Here is a 21,854-nt window from a genome sequence, read left to right as displayed (position 1 = left end):
GTAGAAGCAGTGTAGTAAATTATAGGGTATTTTTGGTGTGGCATGTGTGAAAGAACATGCATTGCTAGTGATGGATATTAAGATGAGAAGTAAGACTATGTTTGAGAGACCAAGAATTGAAAAATGGGATCTTGAAATAGAAAGAGCAATCAGGAGAAGTATGTAAGAAAACAACATGTGTAAAAGGTGCAGAGGAAGCAGTGGGCAAACAAGTGGCTATGGAGTGTCAAAAAGGTAAGAAAAGTGGTAGTGGAATAGAGAGGTACAAGATTCGGTCAGGCAGGAGGAAGTCTACGGCTTTCAAGGATTGGAAGGGGAGACGTGCAAGGTGCCTAGGAACGATATGGAGAAGAGGAGAAAGAAAGTAAGAGAATATTGTGCATAGGTATTGGAAGAGATACAGAGGAGGTGAATTGAAGGTTAGGAATCAAGGAAGGTGAAAAAGGACATTTATAAAATAGCAGACGAAAGGAGAAAGCATATACAAGATTTAGGTTAGTTAGGTGTCATCAAAGATAGAGATGGAATTTTGTGTATGGTGACACAAAACAAAGATGGTCAGATATTGTGAATACCTTTTCACCACAGGGAATGAAAGAAGGGATCTTAGGAGGTGGGGAGGATGGAGGGGTTAATGGTGGACATACAATATACAGCAGTAAAACTGTCCAAAAGTAAAATGAAGACTGGGAAAGTGCTGGGTCCATCAGAGGTACAAATTGAAATGTTGGTGAGACTTGGGTAAAGAGGGGGAAAGAATGGATACGGAAGCTGTTAAGGGCAGGCTGGAAGAAGAAAGTAATGCCAAATGACTGGTATGAAAGTCTGAAGATAAATGTATTCAAACGGATGGGAAATATTATGGAGTGTGGTACTTGCAGAGGAATCAAAGTGACAGAACATTTGATGAAGGTTTTGGAAAACATCGTTGATGAGATTACAAGCATATACGGTTTCATTAGAGGGAGGGTACAGTTACTGCTATCTCTATAATACAATTGTAGGAAAAGATGTTGAAAGGTAATGAGAAGCTCTGCTCTGCATTTTTAGTCTTAGAGAGAGCTTTTGGTAGAATACCAAGGGAGGTAGTGTTTTGGTGTTATAGGAAAGGGAAAGTGCCAGAAGAATTATAAAAAAAGGAAAAAGATAGCAGTAATAACAGCCTGTGGCAAAACGGAAATGTTTGAAGTTACAGTTGGTTTACATCGAGACCAGCAGTTACCCCATTTTCGTTTGTACTGGTTGTGACTGTATTGAGTGAGGGAATTAGGAATAAAATCCTCTGGGAACGATTACAGTCCGTTAGTCCGAAGGCCCGATAGTCCGAAGGCCCGATAGTCCGAAGGTCGGATAGTCGTAGGTTGGTATTTTTATGGGTGTTTACTGGTTACAATTTTGCCGTATTAGCTATGGAGGGGTGGGGGGCTGATTACAGTCCGTCGGACTATCGGGCCTTCTGACTTTCGGACTATCGGGCCTGCTGACTTTCGGACTATCGGACCTTCGGACTATCGGGCCTTCGGACTATAGGGCGGTCTCCCTGGGAACACCTACATGTAGATTATCTAGTGATTACAGGGGGGACTGAAGGAGAATTGCAAAAAAAAAAGAATGGTAGGAGGTGGTAGGTAAATGTGGGTAAAAGTAAGGTTATGGTGTCCAGCAAGCAGGAACGGGAATAGGTTATATATACAAGATAGAAGACGTCAGTATTTAAAACAGGTAGGGACTTTCAAGTACCTGGGATATACTTTAAGCCAGGAGGGAGGGAGGGAGGGTAAGAAGCTGAGGATGAAAGCAGGATAAAAGCAGCTTCAGGGAAATGGAGGGAAGTGGCAGCAAGGGTAGCGTGTGAAGAAAGAATGCCAGATGAACAGAAAATAAAGATCTGTTGACCGTAATCAGACCATTGACGAGGTATGGATTCAGAAACATGGGCATTAAGAAGGAAATGGGAACAGAAATCCTTAAGTGCATCCTCTTAGTGGTAGAAAGTCAAGAGGGAGGTAAAGGATTAGGTGGCATGAGAAGGTGAAGGAGGATTTGGAAAAGTAAAGTATAGCAAGGGAGCACAGTTAGAGAACACGCATCCAGGCAACCAGCCCATTAGCTTAGGAACAGTGATGGGGATGTAGGTGAGAGAGGGTGGCCCAGCCTGGATGATGTCAAGCAAAATAATAGTTTATGCCCCTAGACTATTGGTTGGGCACACAGGAGAAAAACATGCAGCTCGCGACCAACTGAGAGAATGAAAAACTTGTGAAAAGTCTACAAAGGCAAGCTAAGTGAGTAAAAATAGAAAATGCTCGTAGTACGACATAAACACATTTGATTACAAAGTATTTCTCGAGAAATCGTGCAAGTATGGAACATGGTAAAATTATGACTAACTGCAAATATTACATTTTAGTTTAACAAAATACGACGGTTGGAATTTTGAGAAAATAGGTATGTGCGTGAGAGAGAGAAAGAGAGAGAATTAGTGTGTGTAGTCGTGAGAGAGTATGCACGTTTGTGTGAGAGTGTCCTCTTGGGAGAGAAAGCATATGTATGTGTGTGTGCGGTTGGAGAGAGAGAGAGAGAGAGAGAGAGAGAGAGAGAGAGAGAGAGAGAGAGAGAGAGAGAGATGTTGGAGACTGGAAGGACATCAGACAGCCTCTCGGGAAGTAATCCGCACTCAGCCCCTCAAAATCTCCTCCATTCAGGTCGATTCAAGTTTTGTACTTTTATGTCTCAACTTCGACTTGCAACACGTTATCGGACAAAGCCTTTTAAAGATTAGTACAGTATATATATATATATATATATATATATATATATATATATATATATATATATATATATATATATATATATATATATATAAAATATATATAATATATATAATATATATATATGTTTTTTTTACAAGAAGCCGCCTCACCTAAAAGAAAATGGCTCCAGAGGGAGGGAGTGAGAGAGGAAGGGAGGGAGAGGAAAAATCGTCACTGCCACGTTCAATCTTGAAAGGCTGTGAGACATTTTGGTCATTGTTTCCACCCATACCAAAATCGGGCAAATGACTCATAATGGAAAGGAGGATAGGCGTTTTGTTTTCAATATCTCTACTTCAGTCTTACTTTTTTCGATATGATTTCTTCAGCTTAACTTCTGACTTGCTTTACTAAGCAATTCAGTTGTTTTTGTTCAAATTGATATCTTTATTCATATGCAATTCCATGTGATTATATGAATTATATATATTTTTAAAATGACAAAGATAAAATCTTACGCAGTGCAGAGTCTAAAGTAAAAATAGCTTCCTCTGCTTCTTAGCAGGTAATGATTAGTGTTTTCTGCCTGCAGCCTGTCAGCTCTTTAATCAAATTGATCGTCCACGTCTCTTCGCAGGTGTCATTTTCCTTTAGTAATTGCTTAATACTTCTCATGATAGTATTGTTATGTAACAAATTGCCAACACCGATTTTTATATTTAACGACATAAACGACAAGTTTTTATACATGACTGATTCTTTAAGAACAAGGCAGTCAGTGAAATAAAAAGAAACAATTTTTGATTCAAGACTGAATCCTTTCTTAACAAATGAAACCGCTCTAAACTAATGTCCGTTACTGGTGGCGAGGACTTCACAGGAGGAGGAAGCAGTCTGGAGCACTGAGCACATAGGCTACAGCACGTACGCGGGTTTACTCCCAGAATCCTCCGGGACGAAACCTTCCAGGCTACTGTACATTTAGCTTGTTCACATCAGGACTTTGTTAATCAGTCAGCTGTGAACCATAATAACTGGAGCAATTAGTATTACATATTTTAACTCCGGTGTCGCCAGGTAAAAGATCAAAATGACCAAGAATACCGTTAGTCTTGCATTTTATAACAGTGATCACTGGACTTGCATCAGATAAGTCTTGTGTTGGTCAGAACAAGTCCCAAATGTTTTACCTTATTCACAAAATAATATCGTCAGCATATAAAAGTAAAAAATGTGCCGAAGTTTCTTCGGCGCAATCGAGTTTTCTGCACAGCGTATAATCAAGGCCACAGAAAACAGATCTATATTTCGGTGGTCTCCGTATGAGCCGCGGCCCATGAAACTTTAACCACGGCCCGGTGGTGGCCTGTCTTTTACCGGTGCCAGACGCACGATTATGACTAACTTTAACCGTAAACAAGATAAAAACTACTTGCTGCAGCTTGGTATGTTTGATGATTAGAAGGTGGATAATCAACATACCAATTTGCAGCCCTCCAGCCTCAGTAGTTTTTAAGATCTGAGGGCGGACAGAAAAAGTGTGGACAGACTAAAGTGCGGGCGGACAGACAAAGCCGGCACAATAGTTTTCTTTTACAGAAAACTAAAAACTGCTGCACACGCATTGCCGATGTAGCAACCTACATTTGTTTTTAAAATCCCCTTTATTGAAACAAATACCTATAAAGTAAACAATAATGGGGACATTACCCCGCCCTGCTTCACTCCATTTTGAATTTTGAATCTATCAGAATAAATACCATTCCATTTAGCCTTATTTCCAATATTGTTATATATTGTTATAAGAAGTCTGGTTACTAACGGGTACAACCCTCTTTTAATTAATAAATCAAACAGTTTCTCGTGACGTGTTCTGTCAAAGGCTTTTGAACGGTCTAGCAATGTTGCCAATACATTTGACCCCCGAGATGCATAATACTGCACTGTCTCCATTACCGTTTTGTCACTTAACCTTCAGTATACAGTGCTTTATGTTTATTACTAAAGAAAGATATTACAGGCCTCCCTGCCTTTCTTTCCTTCTATTACGTACAATGGAGTTCAAACTAGTCTTTCACATTAACCTACTTATTTCATTTCAAAAGAATTTCGAGTTTTCAGCTCTCAGTTTGTTTGCTACCAGTTCTCTTTTTATGTTTGATGAGTTTTTTTTTTTTTTTTTTGTGAAAGAAATTGCCTTACGATAATTAAACCTTGTTATGCGCCTGATCTGACAAACATAACCATCTATTGGTCTTCTACAATCTTTCCGTAAACTGTGCCAGAAAGTTGCCTGAAAGCGTTAACTCTTTACTTGTAAGCATTCCATCTTACAACTATATCTTTTTTCTCATTGTTTTTATTTTCTCTACGGTTACTGCGCCTCTAGGGATTCCGCTATATGGTTTAAGTAATTACTGAAGTCAGATGAGGGTCGACTACAGCGCAAAGCAGAGCAAGGTAGTGCTTCCAGAGTAATGTATATATTGTCTAACATTTGGCACAGTAAATGTCTGAAATTATCTCTCTCAATATCAGGTGTTGCCACCCATTGAACTATCTCTTTTTGGGGGGCTTTCTGCCAGTTATTTCATACAGTTCTTCATAATTACATCCAACATCTATATTCATAATGACCGGACAGTAGTCTGACAAATTATCCCCTTCATAGTGTGTACTACATGCAAGTAAAGACTTCTGCTTTGACGTTCATAAAAGTAAATTTGATGTCATACCGAGCATCAGTGAAAACGTGCAATAAAGTCATTTGCTTGAGCAAACTCGCGAAACAGACTTGCTCTTATATCAGCTTCAGTTAAATTACAGTTAAAACCACCTCCCAAAATGACATCGCAGTCCCCGTAAATATTGCATACCGAACCAGTATCACAAAGAATATAAAAAATAACTCCTTATTAGCATCTGCTCCCACATTACAAGGCATATGTACATTTAACAGGATCACATCCATATTATTACTCTTCACTGTTACAGCACAGAACCTTGTCATATAACAAGTGTACATGTATTACACTGGTGGCGTTTCTGAAAGTTGCATTCCAATTTTACAACAGTCCTACGAGGGTCAGTATATTCAAGGATGCCACCTGTAATTATGCCAAATCAAAAGACAAATTCACATGTACTACAAATATAAAAAAGACAACACAGTGCTGAGATCAGTTTATTAAGAGTCAAGACATTCTGCCAGTAGCATCAGAATGAGTGATACAATATAATATCCGCTCCATTCAACCAAACAAGCTCAGTATTAAGGTTGATACTCAAGGTAATTATTTTTGCTTGACATAACTGCGAGAAAGTTGGGACATAAGGGAACATCTCTATGTTTTGCCTCTGCAATCATCAGCCACTTACTCATTTTTGGACATTTTACAATGAAACTGTCTTAGAGAATCTTCATTGCTCTTGCAAAATCACTTCAACATTTCGAGATTTTGAAATCTGTAATTCAAGAAATGAAGAAGAGGTTAAGGTCTACAGAATATATCAAGTACATTTAAGAACTTTGATAGAATCATAGAGGAAAAACAAAGTATTCTGCACTATACATAACTTCTTGATTATGGACAAGATCTACAAGAAACCTAGGAGTGATTGTTACTTCAGCAGTGTTTTAGTCGGGGTGTGAGCACAGACGACTGTATCAACAAATGTTCTTACTTTGAGATATACTCATGCGGAAAAAGCCCATGTGGACAAAATTCATTTTGTAAAAAGTTTTCTTATGTTTACCCGTCTTGTTTTTACCACACATTTAATTTAACTTGTAATCCTTTGTATCTCTGTCCTACCAAATATCACAGGAGAGACGGTGGTGGGGGGGGATACAAAATTAACATGCATGCTAGAAAAATAGATCCTGTAAAGCCCTCTTAGATTTTATTATTTACATCCTCAAAACCCTTGATAACATATTCGCCTAACTAGCTCATATTTATTTTGGTGCTGTCATTAGTTTGGGTGATTTTAAGGCCAATTGACATAAGTAAATTGTAACACATGCGTTGAGGCTATGGACTTGCTCTAATTTCATGTTTCAAGTAGTCGGCAAAAGTTGCTGTAGATCCTGTTTTTAGTAAACCAAGACCATTCTTGTCATGTTTTCTTCAATAGGGCATTCTAGAACACTTGCTTAATTTTTAGTAGTGACACGATAGTTGGTTTATGAAGGTAAGGTACGTAGACTCTTGTTGCAGATTTTCACTCCACCGTAATGTGGAATGAACTCCCAACTTGCTTTAACAGAGATGCGGAATGAGTCTGAAGTTATGTAATTTGTAGGGAATGGTGCTAAACATTATCAAATCTAAGACTTCATTAATTGGCTAATCTCACTTTATTTTCCCACAGCATAATAAAACAAAAGTTATTCTGCCAGAGAAAGCTATTGTCAGTATTTTCCCACAGCATAATAAAACAAAAGTTATTCTGCCAGAGAAAGCTATTGTCAGTCATCTCCTAAATTTGAAATCTCAGACATTTTAGGGGAATTACTTAACATGAGCGACTTGGCTATTATAATCACATCTTCTGCCTTCCACAAACCAAGGATTTTCTCCAGTAACCTTCAGGAATCCTGTAGGCACATCAGCAGCTTACCAAGTAAAGATGAAACTGAAAGTCACAAAATCCTAACTCTTGTCTGATATCGATAAATTATCACTCAGATTCTAATAGGTTCACATTAAATGCTTCATTGTATTGCTAATTAGAATTAGCAAACCTTTATCTCAAGTGAGAATGGAAACCCTACGTAGAATTTAACAGTAATAATTTATTATGTACAAAATTTACAGATGGGAAAGCTTAATATACACGCTTTGCTGGCCAAGGGGCTCACAGAGACTTCGGGAAGGTGACAGGTAGACTACTGATTAGCTGGCTACTTGCGCAGTATTAAAATGGTATTAATATACTCTAGCTAAATGTTAATGGAGGCAACATCACAAAAACAGGCGTAGGTAAACTTAATGAGGGAACTTGATGCAAAAGATTTTCCTCAGGAAAAAACTTAATGAATTATATTTAAACAGAAATCAGAAAAGGACGCAATCGAGTCAGTGGTCATAAATGCACTTGGAACTTGGTAGAATTTGCAAGTTTTACTGTGGTGTTAGCAAAATACAGAGGGAATATGTCAGGATAGTTATATATAAAAGTTATCGTAGGGTTGTTCCCGTAATGACTGTCTGCTGCTTGTTTTGTACAATATTCTTGATTGTGCAATCATTTGTTTTGTCCACACACTGTTAGTTAGATTGCTGAACAATCATCAGTCGTCTGTTATAGCTTGAACAGTTAAGATGAGCAGAGCTGCATTCATACGCACTATTCTGGCTTAAGACGATACAGAATGGAAGAAAAGAGTTCAAATAAAGATATGGAGGAAGGTGCGGTAGAGATAAAGAAATAAATTCACATATGAAAATACACAGTAATTGGTTATCTCTTTTGCAGACTATAAGAATCGCTTATTAATTTGCTGGAAAGGACTAATTAAAAAAAAATGAATACTAAGATGATGGATTCATTTTCTTTAAATGGAATACTTCCAGTACTCTAAGATTCCTGTCTGCTGGAAAGCTGTAGTGCTATTGTCTCTATACTACAGGAATATATTACGTTAGGTTTAATAAGAAACACACAAGACATATTCGATTTATTGAATATCATATTGATTTTATAGATTATTACATGGGTGTGTGTCCTGTAATTTTCAATAAATTTCAAATAACCTTCAATTCTTAAGCTTTTATCTTTGTATTCTTCACTTTTTAACTTCCACAAGGCAGGAAATCCCCAATGTAATGGAATAGTCTCTCCAGAACTGTTGAGTGAATCGCGTGGCTGCCGTGGTGACAAAGAAAAGACTGATTTGTTTGAGCAGTTATCACCGCTAACCATTACTCAGGATTGAATAACCAATAACTTTGGTTAAAAACAAATAAACCCGTGTTGAAAATTACTCATTCATTTGCGCAAACAATCAGTTATGCCCACTTGCGAAGGATACGCTTGTGCATCCACCAATATTGTACAGTCATGACTGAGAGTGTGCAGGGGCCTTCAGATGGGCGATTGAAGGTTGGGGAACAAGCCGAGAAAGAGACAGCTACTTAGGTCATCTAGAAGGGTGCATAATAAGGAGGAAAAAGTGGGGCACGTGAATATCACATTTCATGTTTATAGAAATCCATTCTACTGTAGTTAATTCATTATGAAGCAGTGTTCATCTCTGAATCGCGTAATATCATATATGTTTCTACGAAACTTTTAAATAACTTATTTTCTTTAACCTAAGACCAGTTGTTTCAGTTATGGGAGTTTCATGTTATCGTTTTTCCAAATTGTTATAATCGTTCAAAATTAAGTGTACGCTGTTAAAATGCTGTCGATATAGAGGACGACTGCCGCTTAACAAGCTGGCTGGGGGTAGGGAATCTTGTGAGTGAGGAGAGCATTTCCATTCACAAACAGCGAACAGAACAGCCGCTTAGGTATTCGATAATGGACATGTTAAGATGCCGGTGAGTTATTTGGTAGATTCGTCATCATTTTTTATTCGACCTCATCAATCACAAACAAAAGACATTTATTTAGCATTGGGGAATCCTTTCTCGGCGATGCTTTAAGCTATTATTCATTTTTTATAAGGAAACGTGGCTAATAAATTCCCAAAGAATTCAAACCAATTAGGCGCGGAAGACATGCGGATGTTGCTCTGTCAAATTTAAAAATTGGAGCCATGGCGACATATTTGTTGAACGTACGAAACTCCCTACTGAGAGAGAGAGAGAGAGAGAGAGAGAGAGAGAGAGAGAGAGAGAGAGAGAGAGGCGGGGTGAAGACAATGAAAAAAAGTGGTCTCTGATATAAATCAATGCAAATACTGCGGGCAAATTTGGATAACGAACGGGTAGTGTCTCATGAAGTTAATGCTTTGATTACTGTTTTTTTAGCATAATGTTAAATTTTAATTATATTTAAGAGGAAATATAACTACGCACTTTTTCAAAGGTGTAGGATTTCGAAACGGTAAGCCTCAAACTCTGCTTAATTGCAGGAATTAGTACAGTTAAAAAATTGTGTATTTGAAAATACTCCACTGTAAGTAGAGAATTAATTTCAAAAGATACATTTGTAAAGCTTTTAATCCCGAAAATGGCTTACGGAAAACATGACTTGTTTCCTTTGCAATCAATTAGAAAGAGCAATCGGAGACTGAAGTCTTCACCAACGGGATTTGTGGAGGTACATTTTCTTACACTAACAGCATAGTCTGTCAAATACTTGCGCTTCATTTGCGTTTTCTTTCAACAAACTTTTGAAAGCTGCAGTTTGCTTGAAACAGACAGACAAAACGAACGAAAACAACCTCCTTGCTGGAGATGAAAGTTAGCACTGAATCTCATAACGTCAAGGCCCGTAACTGTGTACTTCCATTATGACGTACTTGAATGCGATAACTGCTCGATATCACATCCTGGATCATAATTTAGATGTTTTGGGGCTCGTTTGGACGAGCACAGGGGCCTGTTTACAAGGGCTGACCAGAGGCTTCGTCGCGTTCAGCTACCAGGAAGCACCTTCGCCCGTCGATCAAAAATAAAGGTGAAGAACTTTCATACATTACTCAGATAGTCCTGGTCCTGGACCCATTCATGGCTCTGCATTTCTGTTGTCTGTTATTTGAGTTTTATGTCCTTTAGTATTGATTTTTAGAAATGCTAGGTATGACCTTTTATTCTTATTGTCTTTAATATTGTTAAAGACGTGTAATCCCACACTTTGATATATATATATATACTGTATATGTATACTTTGAATTTCCATATTTCTCTCTTATTGTCTGTTGCTTTGTCTGTCTCTTTATATATGTATAAAACACACACACACATACACATATATATATTATGTATGTGTATATATATATATATATTTTTTTTTTTTATATAAATATATATATATATATATATATACAGTATATATATATATATATATATATATATATATATATAGAGAGAGAGAGAGAGAGAGAGAGAGAGAGAGAGAGAGAGAGAGAGAGCCAAGTATGACTTTTATTCAGACAGATTATACTTATTACTACAAGTTCTTTTCCAGGTGTTGCTTAGAGGTGCCTGGGACTTTTAGTGACTCATTTTGCTCCTCCTTCAGTGCTCAAAATAATTTTTATGACTTTAGAGAGCCATTGTTTATTCAAAATCGCAATACTTCATATTCTCACCAGTGGAATTTGTGTAATAAGAAGAGTAGCGATTAATATTATACAGGTATGAACGGAGAAATCAAGAGCAACGTCATGGTAATTATTTTGTGGCCCTAAGAGTCACTAAGCATGAAATCAATGAAAGGCACATTATTTTATCTAGCGTCTTGACGCCGAATTTTAGCATGCAGGCTGCGAATTCCAGCAGTGAAAGTTAACGGTTATATATCCGAAGAAAGAAGGCTCAGGAATTAACGAAAATGAAGACAGTAGGGATGAGCGAATTTCCTAGATAGGAAAAATATTTGCTTCATTTAAAAGCTTCAAATTCCACCAGTTCCATCACATACTAAAGATCACACCTCACTTTATTGCTCAAATGTGGACGTAATATGAGCCAATTCATGTTTACACACACACACACACATATATATATATATATATATATATATATATATATATATATATATATATATATATATATATATATATATATATATATATAAATATATATAAATACATATATATATATTGTTACATTCTGAGGCCGGTTGGAATAATGAAAGTGGGTTTTATAATTGACTGCCTTGAGGGCCAACAAAAAGCGCTCAGAATGTAAACGATAAATGGAATGAATAAACTGACTTACCTTGATATCACATCTAAGTAAACAGAGAATTGGAGGTCGCCATGGGGAAAAATTAACCAGTTATTTAATTTAAACTGAATTTATTTACAAATAAAGCAATCAGGAAATTAATATGAAAGGGCCAACTGAGCAGCAAGGAAGCACATGCAATGTGCAATAAAATTAGATAATGCGTAGCAAAGTGCTGAATCTGAAAAGGCTGAATGTGCAGGCTACTACTAGTTAAATGATTTTTGGTCGTTAACGCAACTTGATTCATTAAGGGGGAACTGTCTAGTGCCCCGGGACTGCGTGACCAGAAGACTCTTGCACGTAGCAGGATGGCAGTTAAATGTCTACCTTATTTTTGGTTGACAAATCAGGGAGCAGACCACTCGAAGAGCCAGATAACATGATTCTGGAAGAGAATTGCAGGCTAGCATTCAAATGAAATGGTTTTCTCTCACATGAACTTAATTATGCACGTTGGAGGGATTTATCAATTAGATTTATTTAGTGCATGGTAACGCTATGGTGGGAAAATGCTGATTATTATTGAATTAATTTACTTTGAGTTTAGGACAAGTCATGAGGACCAAAATGTGTGAGCTAGGCTAGGGAACAAAGGGGGCTTTGTTTTAGGAAAATGAAAAGTTGGAAATTCGGAAAATGGAGAGAAATTCACGAGAAGGTACAGAAACTGGCTTTAATTGCAACTTCAAGACATACCTTTTTGCATCTGTGCATGGAGCTCACTTGCAAAAGACAAATTTCGGCTGTAGAAGTCTCACAACACCAGGGTGAAAAGCATTGGGACCACACTAATGATGTGTGTACCTGTCCCCTTTGGTGGAGTGGAACGGAGCGCAGGCAGGGTACGATCATCTCAAGCGTAGGTCACGAAGACATCGGTCAATCTGAAATGCAATTTCCGCCAGTAACAATTTGAAGAGAAATAGGTCTTATGGCTAAGTCTCTAAAGGGTAAGGATAGCAGCTCACTTACAGCTGATGCTAGGGCTAAGAGGTTGGTATTGTTCCCCCCTACCCCCAAGTCAGGTGATATTGGGGGTATCCTACATAAGTTCACCCCCCTCCCCACCCCACCCCCTTAGTGGAGTTTCCTCCAGCTGCGCCTTTGAACTCTACTTCGTAGCTGACGGACAGAGAGACGAATTTTTACAAATACAGAAGAATATATATATATATATATATATATATATATATATATATATATATATATATATATATATATTTATTTATATATATTATATGTGTGTATCTGTACGCATGAGAGAAAGAGAGAGAGAGAGAGAGAGAGAGAGACAGAGACAGAGAGAGAGAGACAGAGAGAGAGAAGAGATGATTTCTTAAGAAATTGCAGTCCTGTGTCAGTAGAGTAGTTTGGTGATTTACTAAATGTAGAGGATAAACAGGCAGAAGATTTCAAGGATGTATGAATAAAGTTATGGAAGTGAATGATGATCATATAAAATTCAGAACGCGATACAGAGACTGAATTTGAAGGCAAATGTAGAGCAGAGTCGATATCACCTTATATGCCTCTTGATGGCTCAGTGGTCAAAGTCACTGTGTATCATTGTTTTTTAACCACACAGCGGTTTGAATCCTGCTGGTGACTAAGTACTTATCAGTTATAATTCCCTTTGGTTGTCAGTTATTCCCAAGGTACAGTGAAATAGATATTAAATAATATTTGTGGCTTAATATTTGCTAATAGAAAAAAGTTATGTGTGTATAAGTGACAAAGATTTGTAATAAGCCGAGTTACAAACTTACCACTCAGCTTTCATGGTGGATATGAGTTGATATCACTTCTAGGTACAGAACCTGAGTTTGACAGGCATATGTACAGCAGTGTTGATGTAAACATCTACCTCTCTTGATGCCTCAGAAGTCACAGTTGCTATCTATCTTTGTTTCTAAACGAAGCAATGGTTCGAATCCTGCCAGCGACAAAGCTCTTATCAGTTTCAATTCCCCTTGGGTGTAAGTTATTTTCAGGTGTAGTGAATTAGATATTAAACAATATTTACAGCTTAATATTTTGGAACAAAAAGTCACGTGTATAAGTGACAAATATATATATATATATATATATATATATATATATATATATATATATATATATATATATATATATATATATATATATATATATATATATATATATGACTTTTATCACATCACCGTGATTCATATACAATCAGTAAGCTGCAAACGTCCTTTAATATCCAATTTGCTCTACCTCGAAATAATATATTTTCATATATGTTACCGAAAGGAATTTTTAGTTGATAATAAGTTCGTCGTCTCGTGGGCTCGAACCAGCTAAGGACAAGAACTCAGGACTACAGTGGACGCTTAACCCACGCAGCCAGCAAGTGAGGTTAAGCGTGGGTTAAGCGTCCACTGTAGTCCTGAGTTCTTGTCCTTCGCTGGTTCGAGCCCATGAGACGACGAACTTATTATCAACTAAAAAATTCCCCTTCGGTAACATATATGAAAATATATTATTTCCGAGGTAGAGCGAATTGGATATTAAAGGACGTTTGCAGCTCACTGATTGTATATATATATATATATATATATATATATATATATATATATATATATATATATATATATATATCCTAATCCTTTGTAAAACCTCTTAAATATTTAACCCTGTTTTGGCAGTTCTACTAATTCTTCAATTGTGTCGGATTCCAGGTACATATGTTTCCTTTATAATCCCACTGTCATTTATATGAGCTTTCTTTGTAAACTTGCTTTTATATTTCTTCAGTCTGCTAAGTAAAGGACGTAGTGTCGAAAGGCCTCGCAGCACTCCAGTGTTTCCGTTTCCTTCATGGATTTTATCTTTATTTATATATTCATCACGTTCCATATTTTCGTGATTCAGTTATACATATTATATATATATATATATATATATATATATATATATATATATATATATATATATATATATATATATATATGTAGAATCTACGGGTCACTTTCACCAGACAGACATATGTAATTCTAATAGCCACAATGCCCCCTTAACTTCTCGAACTCTTCGCGCTTTTTTTTTGGATATGCTTGTAACTACAAAGCCGTAACATCCAAACGCAAGAAATTGAAGAGGCTTTGATGCCCGGTCGCGGGAAACGAACCCGCGTCACCATAACCACAAGGAGGTGACGGGCATCAAAGTCTCTTCAATTTCTTGCGTTTGAATCTTATGGCTTTATAGTTACAAGTATATCCAAAAAAAGCGCGAAGAATTCGAGAAGTTAAGAGGGCATCGTGGCTATTACAATTACACACACACACACACACACACACACACATATATATATATATAAGTATGTATGTATAACTGAATCACGAAAATATGGAACGTGATGAATATTTAAATAATGATAAAATCCACGAAGGAAAGGGAAACACCAGAGTGCTGCGATGCCTTTAGACTGTCTGTCGACCTTTACTTAGCAGACTGCTAAGTAAAGGACGACAGACAGTCGAAAGGCCTCCAGCACTCCAGTGTTTCCCTTTCCTTCTTGGATTTTATCTCTCTTTCTCTCTCTCCTCTACATATATATATATATATATATATATATATATATATATATATATATATATATATATATATATATATATATATATATATATATATATATTAACCAGTGACTCAGGAAATTCAGCACAACGTCCACTTATATTCTAAAAGTTTTACATACATTTTACAATATATATATATATATATATATATATATATATATATATATATATATATATATATATATATATAATTATATATATGTATATACATATATATTATGTATGTGTGTGTGTGTGTAGTTACCTAGTAGGTGAAATACTCGTGAAAGATGAATGAGTTGAAAAGATCTGTAAATTTTTAGATAAAAGGACAAATACCCAACGCTTTCATGTAATGTATAGCCAGATTCAATAGTCCACCGGACCTCACTTTTTACTTTCCTAGTAGACGTTGTGTTAGTTAGAAAAGCTTCATAAACAGATTAAAGCCAAAAACACGTATTAATAACATGAGTTTTAAGGCATTCTCGAAACCATGCAGCCCCTAAGAAAACAAAGTGAGCGAATATCCACTAATGATCAGACACCGCTTTGAAAGATAACAGTAACAGTTAGGTAAAAGCTGACACCTTTACTTGATAAATACCACATTAGCATCCAGAATACTACTAGCAAAGAGGGCGGTTAACTGTAGGTTGACACAGTATTCATAAGAAATTTCAAGCACATTCTAATTTATAAAGAGAAGTGATTATTCAGCTCTGTAATAGAATCAAAAACCTTTTGTGAACAATAGTTATGTGTATTATTTGGGCATAAGAATGTAAGTAGAACCTCCTGGGTCACCCTTTCCTACCTCCTCCCAAAACGAATAAATTATACAAACCTGTTACCAACCTGTTGTCCTCCAAACTCAGCAGCTGATAAAACCATGTGCCAGGATTTGATGCCTTTTCCCCTGGGTAGACCTTTTACTACATGTTCGTGATGTATGTATTTTTCTTGACTAACTTCTTGCTTCAATATACCAAGCTAAAAAATTTTTATCATTACCCCCATTTGATTTGCATTCAAACCCCACATTCCATTTTATAAGAGATGTGCTTGGAGATTCTCTTCGTAATTTTAAACTTGCTTTATCAGTACTTCTCTTCTTTTCTAAATCTTTGCAGAGTTCTCATGGTTACTTCCCCTATCTCTCTTGTTAATATTTAACCTTTTTTTACAGCTTTTCAAGTCTGTGCTTCGTATTGTTTACTCGAAAAGTTTTCCAGCTTTCTTGTTTCTTGAGTTTTACGTTCTTCCTTACTCATGCAACTCCAAGTTTCTTCTTTTTCGTTCTTATGGAAGAATGCTCCGTTCTCCAGGTGAGAACACTTCACTCCTTGGGCCCTCTTTTCAACGATGCCGATGTTCCTGATCCTCTCATTTGGTGAATCTTTGCCAGCCAACTGTGCAGCTTTCTCTGCTCATGACATCTGTAGGGCACTTGCATCCGCAATTACTAAACGCATGGAACCTGAAACATCAAAACCTGTTTTAATCCGATACTTACATGTACTCGTTTATGTAACCGTTTTCTGCGCAGAGAGACAACCAGTCTCTGGTTGCTTTAGGTTTTGGAGTATTAGACTAAGTTGCATCGTCTGTTGCTTTTAGGTAACATCAAACAAAAGTACGAGGAATGACAAGTGAAAAATAATCACTTTTACATTTTGCGAATCTGAAATTCCCAAAAATCCATTACTGTGAGTTCTTAAAATGTGTTGCAAAAATAAACCAGTAAACACCTTTCGAGACTACAGTCTCTAATAAAGTTATTAAAGAATGAATTTATAAAAAAAAAAAAAATCAGAACCGCTGCTCATATACTGATGTTTATTTATGTGGTTTGCATCGCGTGGTGTATAAGGAACCATTGAATTTTCCCTTATTATATTCCAATATCTTTTAATAAGTTTTGGGAAAAATTCTCCATATCTTGTAGTTAAGTGTTGATATTTATAATTTTCTATGTGGTGAGTCATTTATATTAATGTCAGTGTAGAAAGACTACAAATGAAATATTTGTCAAAAAAATTATGTGACAAAACAACTGTAGATTACATTTGTGAGACCCTGGTCGAAATCTTAATGAGCATAGTACTTGTTTTTGCCCTTTGCCGAGACCTCATGAAAGACATTCCAGAAAAAACCAGACTTCCTCATCTCCTCTCGACGTGTTGATTATATGTATCATTCTAAAGTCAAAGCCAGGAAGCAGTGCAAACTCCTAACCTAATATTTCATAGTATTTCTTGCTTGAGTGATATAAAAGTTCACCATTAAAATGTTTGTGTGTAAGTATTAAATGTATAGATGGTTTTCATATTGTTTTCATATTAAAATGGTAAGGGTATTTTTTGCAAGACAGTTTTTATCAAAGAATTAGTGATAGAAACTGAAGTTCGAATTTAACTCATTGCTCCCAACACATTCGATAAATATCGTAAGTCATTGTTTGTTTACTGCTCGAGGGACTCCACTGGATTCGTGGCAGCTGAATCGGGTATGCAGTAATTACGTGCGATTAGCGAGGAGTAAACATCCCAGCTTTGTGGGAAAGAGACGCTAAGAAGAAAACATTTTTCTGTACCTGCAGACTTCTCTCCTTAACCGATGAAACTGAATATTTGTAATGAGTGCTCTTCGAAGGAATGCTATTTTCTTTGAGGAAGATCTTTAGGTATAAAAAAGATATCTAGAATAAAGTCCCGACCATTGCAGATATGTAATTAGTGTAGACGAAATGCAGAAGATAAATAATGCTCCTCCGGGACAGGTTCCTGAAAACGAGTATTTTTTGGGAAGCGCGGCGAGCATCCATGTAAGTATTAATTCAGTCTCCAAAAACGTAGCTTATTCTTTCTCATTAAACAGCAGGTTTGACTGTATTAGGCACTCGCGAAAAGGGCTTCGTCTCAGAATTTAATCTGAACATGCTGTGGTGGTTTAAGGAAAATATAAGCGGAGGAAAAAAGAAATACATTTTCTTAAGTAGACGAGTGAAATTTATAGTTTTATTATTATTTGCTTTATCAGTTTGATAAATTTTCCAACAGGTACGTAAGAAATGACTCTGTGAACTATCTTCTATAGATATAACTAAAAATATCATATATATATATATATATATATATATATATATATATATATATATATATATATATATATGCATGTATGTATGTGTATATATATACATTTATATTATAAATATATGGCTATATATATGTGTATATAATATATATATATATATATATATATATATATATATATATATATATATATATGCATGTATGTATGTGTATATATATATATATATGTATGGATGTATGTATATATACATATATATACATTTATATTATAAATATATGGCTATATATATGTGTATATATGAATATATATATATATATATATATATATATATATATATATATATATATATAATATATTTATATATATATATATATATATATATATATATATATATTTATATATATATATATATATATATATATATATATATATTTATATATATATATATATATATATATATATATATATATATATATGATTCTTGCCATTTATACCAAAGCAGTCACACTCCTTTATATTCAGTTACTTGCTTCACTCCCACCATGAAAACTTTTTGTAGCTTTCAGAATTTTATTTCCCATATCAGCATCATCACCATCCACGTTGTCTCTAACATTAATCCTATCATACGCTGTTGTAGGTAATCTTATACCACATACGGCATTTTACCTTTAATTTTGAAAATTCTCACACGACTGCCTCATAACAAAGCATTTGATTTGCACGTCTTCATCACTGTCTAAACACACACTCTTCTTTCCCCATTGATTAAAGCCATCTGACTCACTTTCTCAGTTACAGTTTTACGATGCACCTTACCCAGGTTTAGTAAGTAGCGTTTTACTCATTTCACTTAAAGCGGCTATTACACGGGCGAATTTTCACGCAGCACGGCTCCGTTTGCTCAGCATTTGCTGAACAAAACTATTACACGGTCGCGAGCACACGCAGCCGTTTCAGCAAGCAAACTGTGCGTTGCCATGACAACGGTAGCACCATGTGATCAGCTGTTCAGTCCCCATATCGAGAAGCAGCTGCTGGAAAATCAAAACAAACCCTAGAAAGTCATAGTGTTGGCATCAAGACGCATTATAATCATGGAAATGTCTCATCTCTACACCAATGACCAGAATATGGCCATGGCAATGGCTTTGGTAGTAATCGCTGTGGCTGAAGAAGAACGTGTTAGGCTAATTACGCTAGCAGCCCTTGTGTTGCACAATTATTTATTTAAAGAATCTAGACACAATGAAATAGCACCAGAGTTAATCGACAGAGACGATGTAAATAATGGTAGAGTAATTGCAGGGCAATGGCGTAATGACACTGGTGTTGGCTGGGAAAACTTAAATGCTTTAGGACGAAGGCCTACGCAGGAGGCTATCAATGTACGCAACGTATTTTGTGAATAAAGGCAAGGTAGCATTTCAGGATGCTATGGCCTTCAGACACTAGCTCTTCTTTTTTATTTTGTGCTGATAATAATTAAGAGCTACAAACATACTTGTATAGGAAATAAAAGTGCAATAAAAGTGTTCTGCATAAATTTTATAGGATAAATAAAGTTTCTGTGCCAATGTTTTTTTATTTAACATCATAATGCAATGTGTAAAAATAAAATTATGGCCCTGGTACAGATTCTTTTTTTTGTGTGTTATATCTATATCCCATGGAAGAAATCATACAGGAAAAAATACCACCTTACAACAGTTTATGGCCAATGATTAACTGCCTTCCTCCTCTTTCAACTTGTTTAGGAATGCAGCAAGTTTAAGCATAAGTTTTGGATGTTTATGGCGAGGAAATTCAGAGATTACTTCTTTTACAAAAACCCTGCTGCGTATGGGATGTCTTCTTTCCTTTGTGCTTGTGCAGTGGTTTTTAAAAAAGATAATGCTACCTCGGTTGCACTGGGTGCATGTTCTGGTGTCATATTCCTTTTACGTTTTGGAGTAGGAGTTCGACCACACGTTTCATTATTCCGCGATGATGATGATGATGATCGACTTGTTCCTGGCACAGAGTGTGAAGATGATGGGGTAGGCAGATCAATGTCATCTACACTACTGTCATAATTGAATGTCTGCAATGGCTGATGGATGACTTCATCATCAGACTGATAGGAGTCAACTTGTACCAAAAGAGATTGGGATAACTGGGAATCCTGCTGATTGATAGGAGTCAACTTGTACCAAAAGAGATTGGGATAACTGGGAATCCTGCTGATTGAAGGTCTGAGACTCCTGCTGGTGGGAGGACTGGGACTCCTGCTGAAAAAAAAAAAGGTAAATCATAAAAAAGGAATATACAAATTAAGGCAACTTCTACAATAAATCTGAAATGCAAAAATAAACACACAATACTTGAAACAGTCATACATTCTTAATACTTACAGACACAGTAGTCTCAAGGTTTGATGTACTCTTCCCTGGGGTGACAACATCAGTCAGGAACAACATTAAATCAAAGAGCCTCCATTTTGGAACAAAGTCTCCTCCTGAGCCACTTTTTACTCGTTTGATTTTAGCCAGTTCCCTCCAAAATGATGTTTTTTAGCTACTAAACTTCATCATTACAGCATCTGCAAGAGAAAAATTCAAGTTTGATTAACTCACAATAATCATAGAAATAATGAAATGAAAGGGGTATTTTGATTAACTTATAATAATCATAGAAATAATGAAATGGAAGGGGTGTTTTATAAGTTGGCACAACAGGGGATCCAGGGGGTGAAGCCTCCTGGCCAGGCTAAGTATGTTAGGTTAGAATTTCAGCTTTTAAGGCTGGTATCCAAAAACAAAAAACAAAGTCTAAAATACTCAATACGGGGGATCCAAAGGGCCTCTGGCCAGCGTATGTTCATACTTGTTCAATGAAACGACACTTGAGACAATTTCCCTCTATGTACATGCAACATTTGAGATGTGAATAGTCAATATTCAGAATTTCTCATAGTAACCATGCAATAATTCAGTGACAGGTCAGGAGGTTAGGTAGGTGTTTTAGGACATTATAGGGCACTAGCCTAACCCAAAACACCTACCTAACCTGTCCCTAACTTGGTTAATTTTAGCTGGGGGCTACGCCCCAAGGCCCCCTTTTAAGAGTTCCACCTTCACATACTTACATTTTAGGACAATATAAACAACTTTTCTACTATAACTTTTCCTAAATTAAACACCAAAAAAATGATAATGGTGCTGTTTGATACTCAAATTATGCTATCCTACCCAGAGTGCCGTTATGTCCTCTGAATTCTAGCTTATATCTGTTACAGTATATTAAGCAATATGAGTAGGCTTGCCACTCGTTGAGTGTTAATAAAGTATTTATCACGAAATAACCCATATTACATATTATCACATGCTAATGGTATCATATCACATAACTGACAAAGGTTAGGTTGGTGTTTATGGTTAAGCTAGCCTCTAATGGCAGTTCTCTAACATTGGCTGGCCACAGAACTATGAAAGGAATAGCTTAGCTAGGTCATAGTATTGCATAGCCTAGCAAGG

The 21,854-nt window shown here is 36.1% G+C and overlaps 2 protein-coding genes across 4 annotated transcripts in view; one reads left to right on the top strand and one right to left on the bottom strand.

The window, feature by feature from the left end:
- LOC136853976 (lactadherin-like) overlaps positions 1 to 21,854 on the top strand; it is a 908,376-nt gene that overhangs the window by 446,129 nt on the left and 440,393 nt on the right. The window lies entirely within an intron of this gene.
- LOC136853879 (uncharacterized) overlaps positions 20,032 to 21,854 on the bottom strand; it is a 2,426-nt gene continuing 603 nt past the window's right edge. Inside the window, exons 2-3 of one of the 2 annotated variants that reach the window (XM_067129805.1) lie at positions 20,733 to 20,920; positions 20,032 to 20,606 (exon numbers count right to left, since the gene is read on the bottom strand). In XM_067129805.1, the coding sequence (XP_066985906.1) occupies positions 20,162 to 20,606; positions 20,733 to 20,782 (495 nt within the window). In that variant the 5' untranslated portion in view covers positions 20,783 to 20,920 and the 3' untranslated portion in view covers positions 20,032 to 20,161. Of the gene's footprint in view, positions 20,610 to 20,732; positions 20,921 to 21,854 lie in introns of both variants that reach the window. The other variant, XM_067129804.1, reaches the window with a different exon arrangement.

This window comes from Macrobrachium rosenbergii, chromosome 28, assembly GCF_040412425.1.
Source record: "Macrobrachium rosenbergii isolate ZJJX-2024 chromosome 28, ASM4041242v1, whole genome shotgun sequence".
Classification (NCBI taxonomy): domain Eukaryota; kingdom Metazoa; phylum Arthropoda; class Malacostraca; order Decapoda; family Palaemonidae; genus Macrobrachium; species Macrobrachium rosenbergii.
The sequence above is the reverse complement of the archived record's forward strand: the minus strand, read 5'-3'. Positions and strand labels throughout refer to the sequence as shown.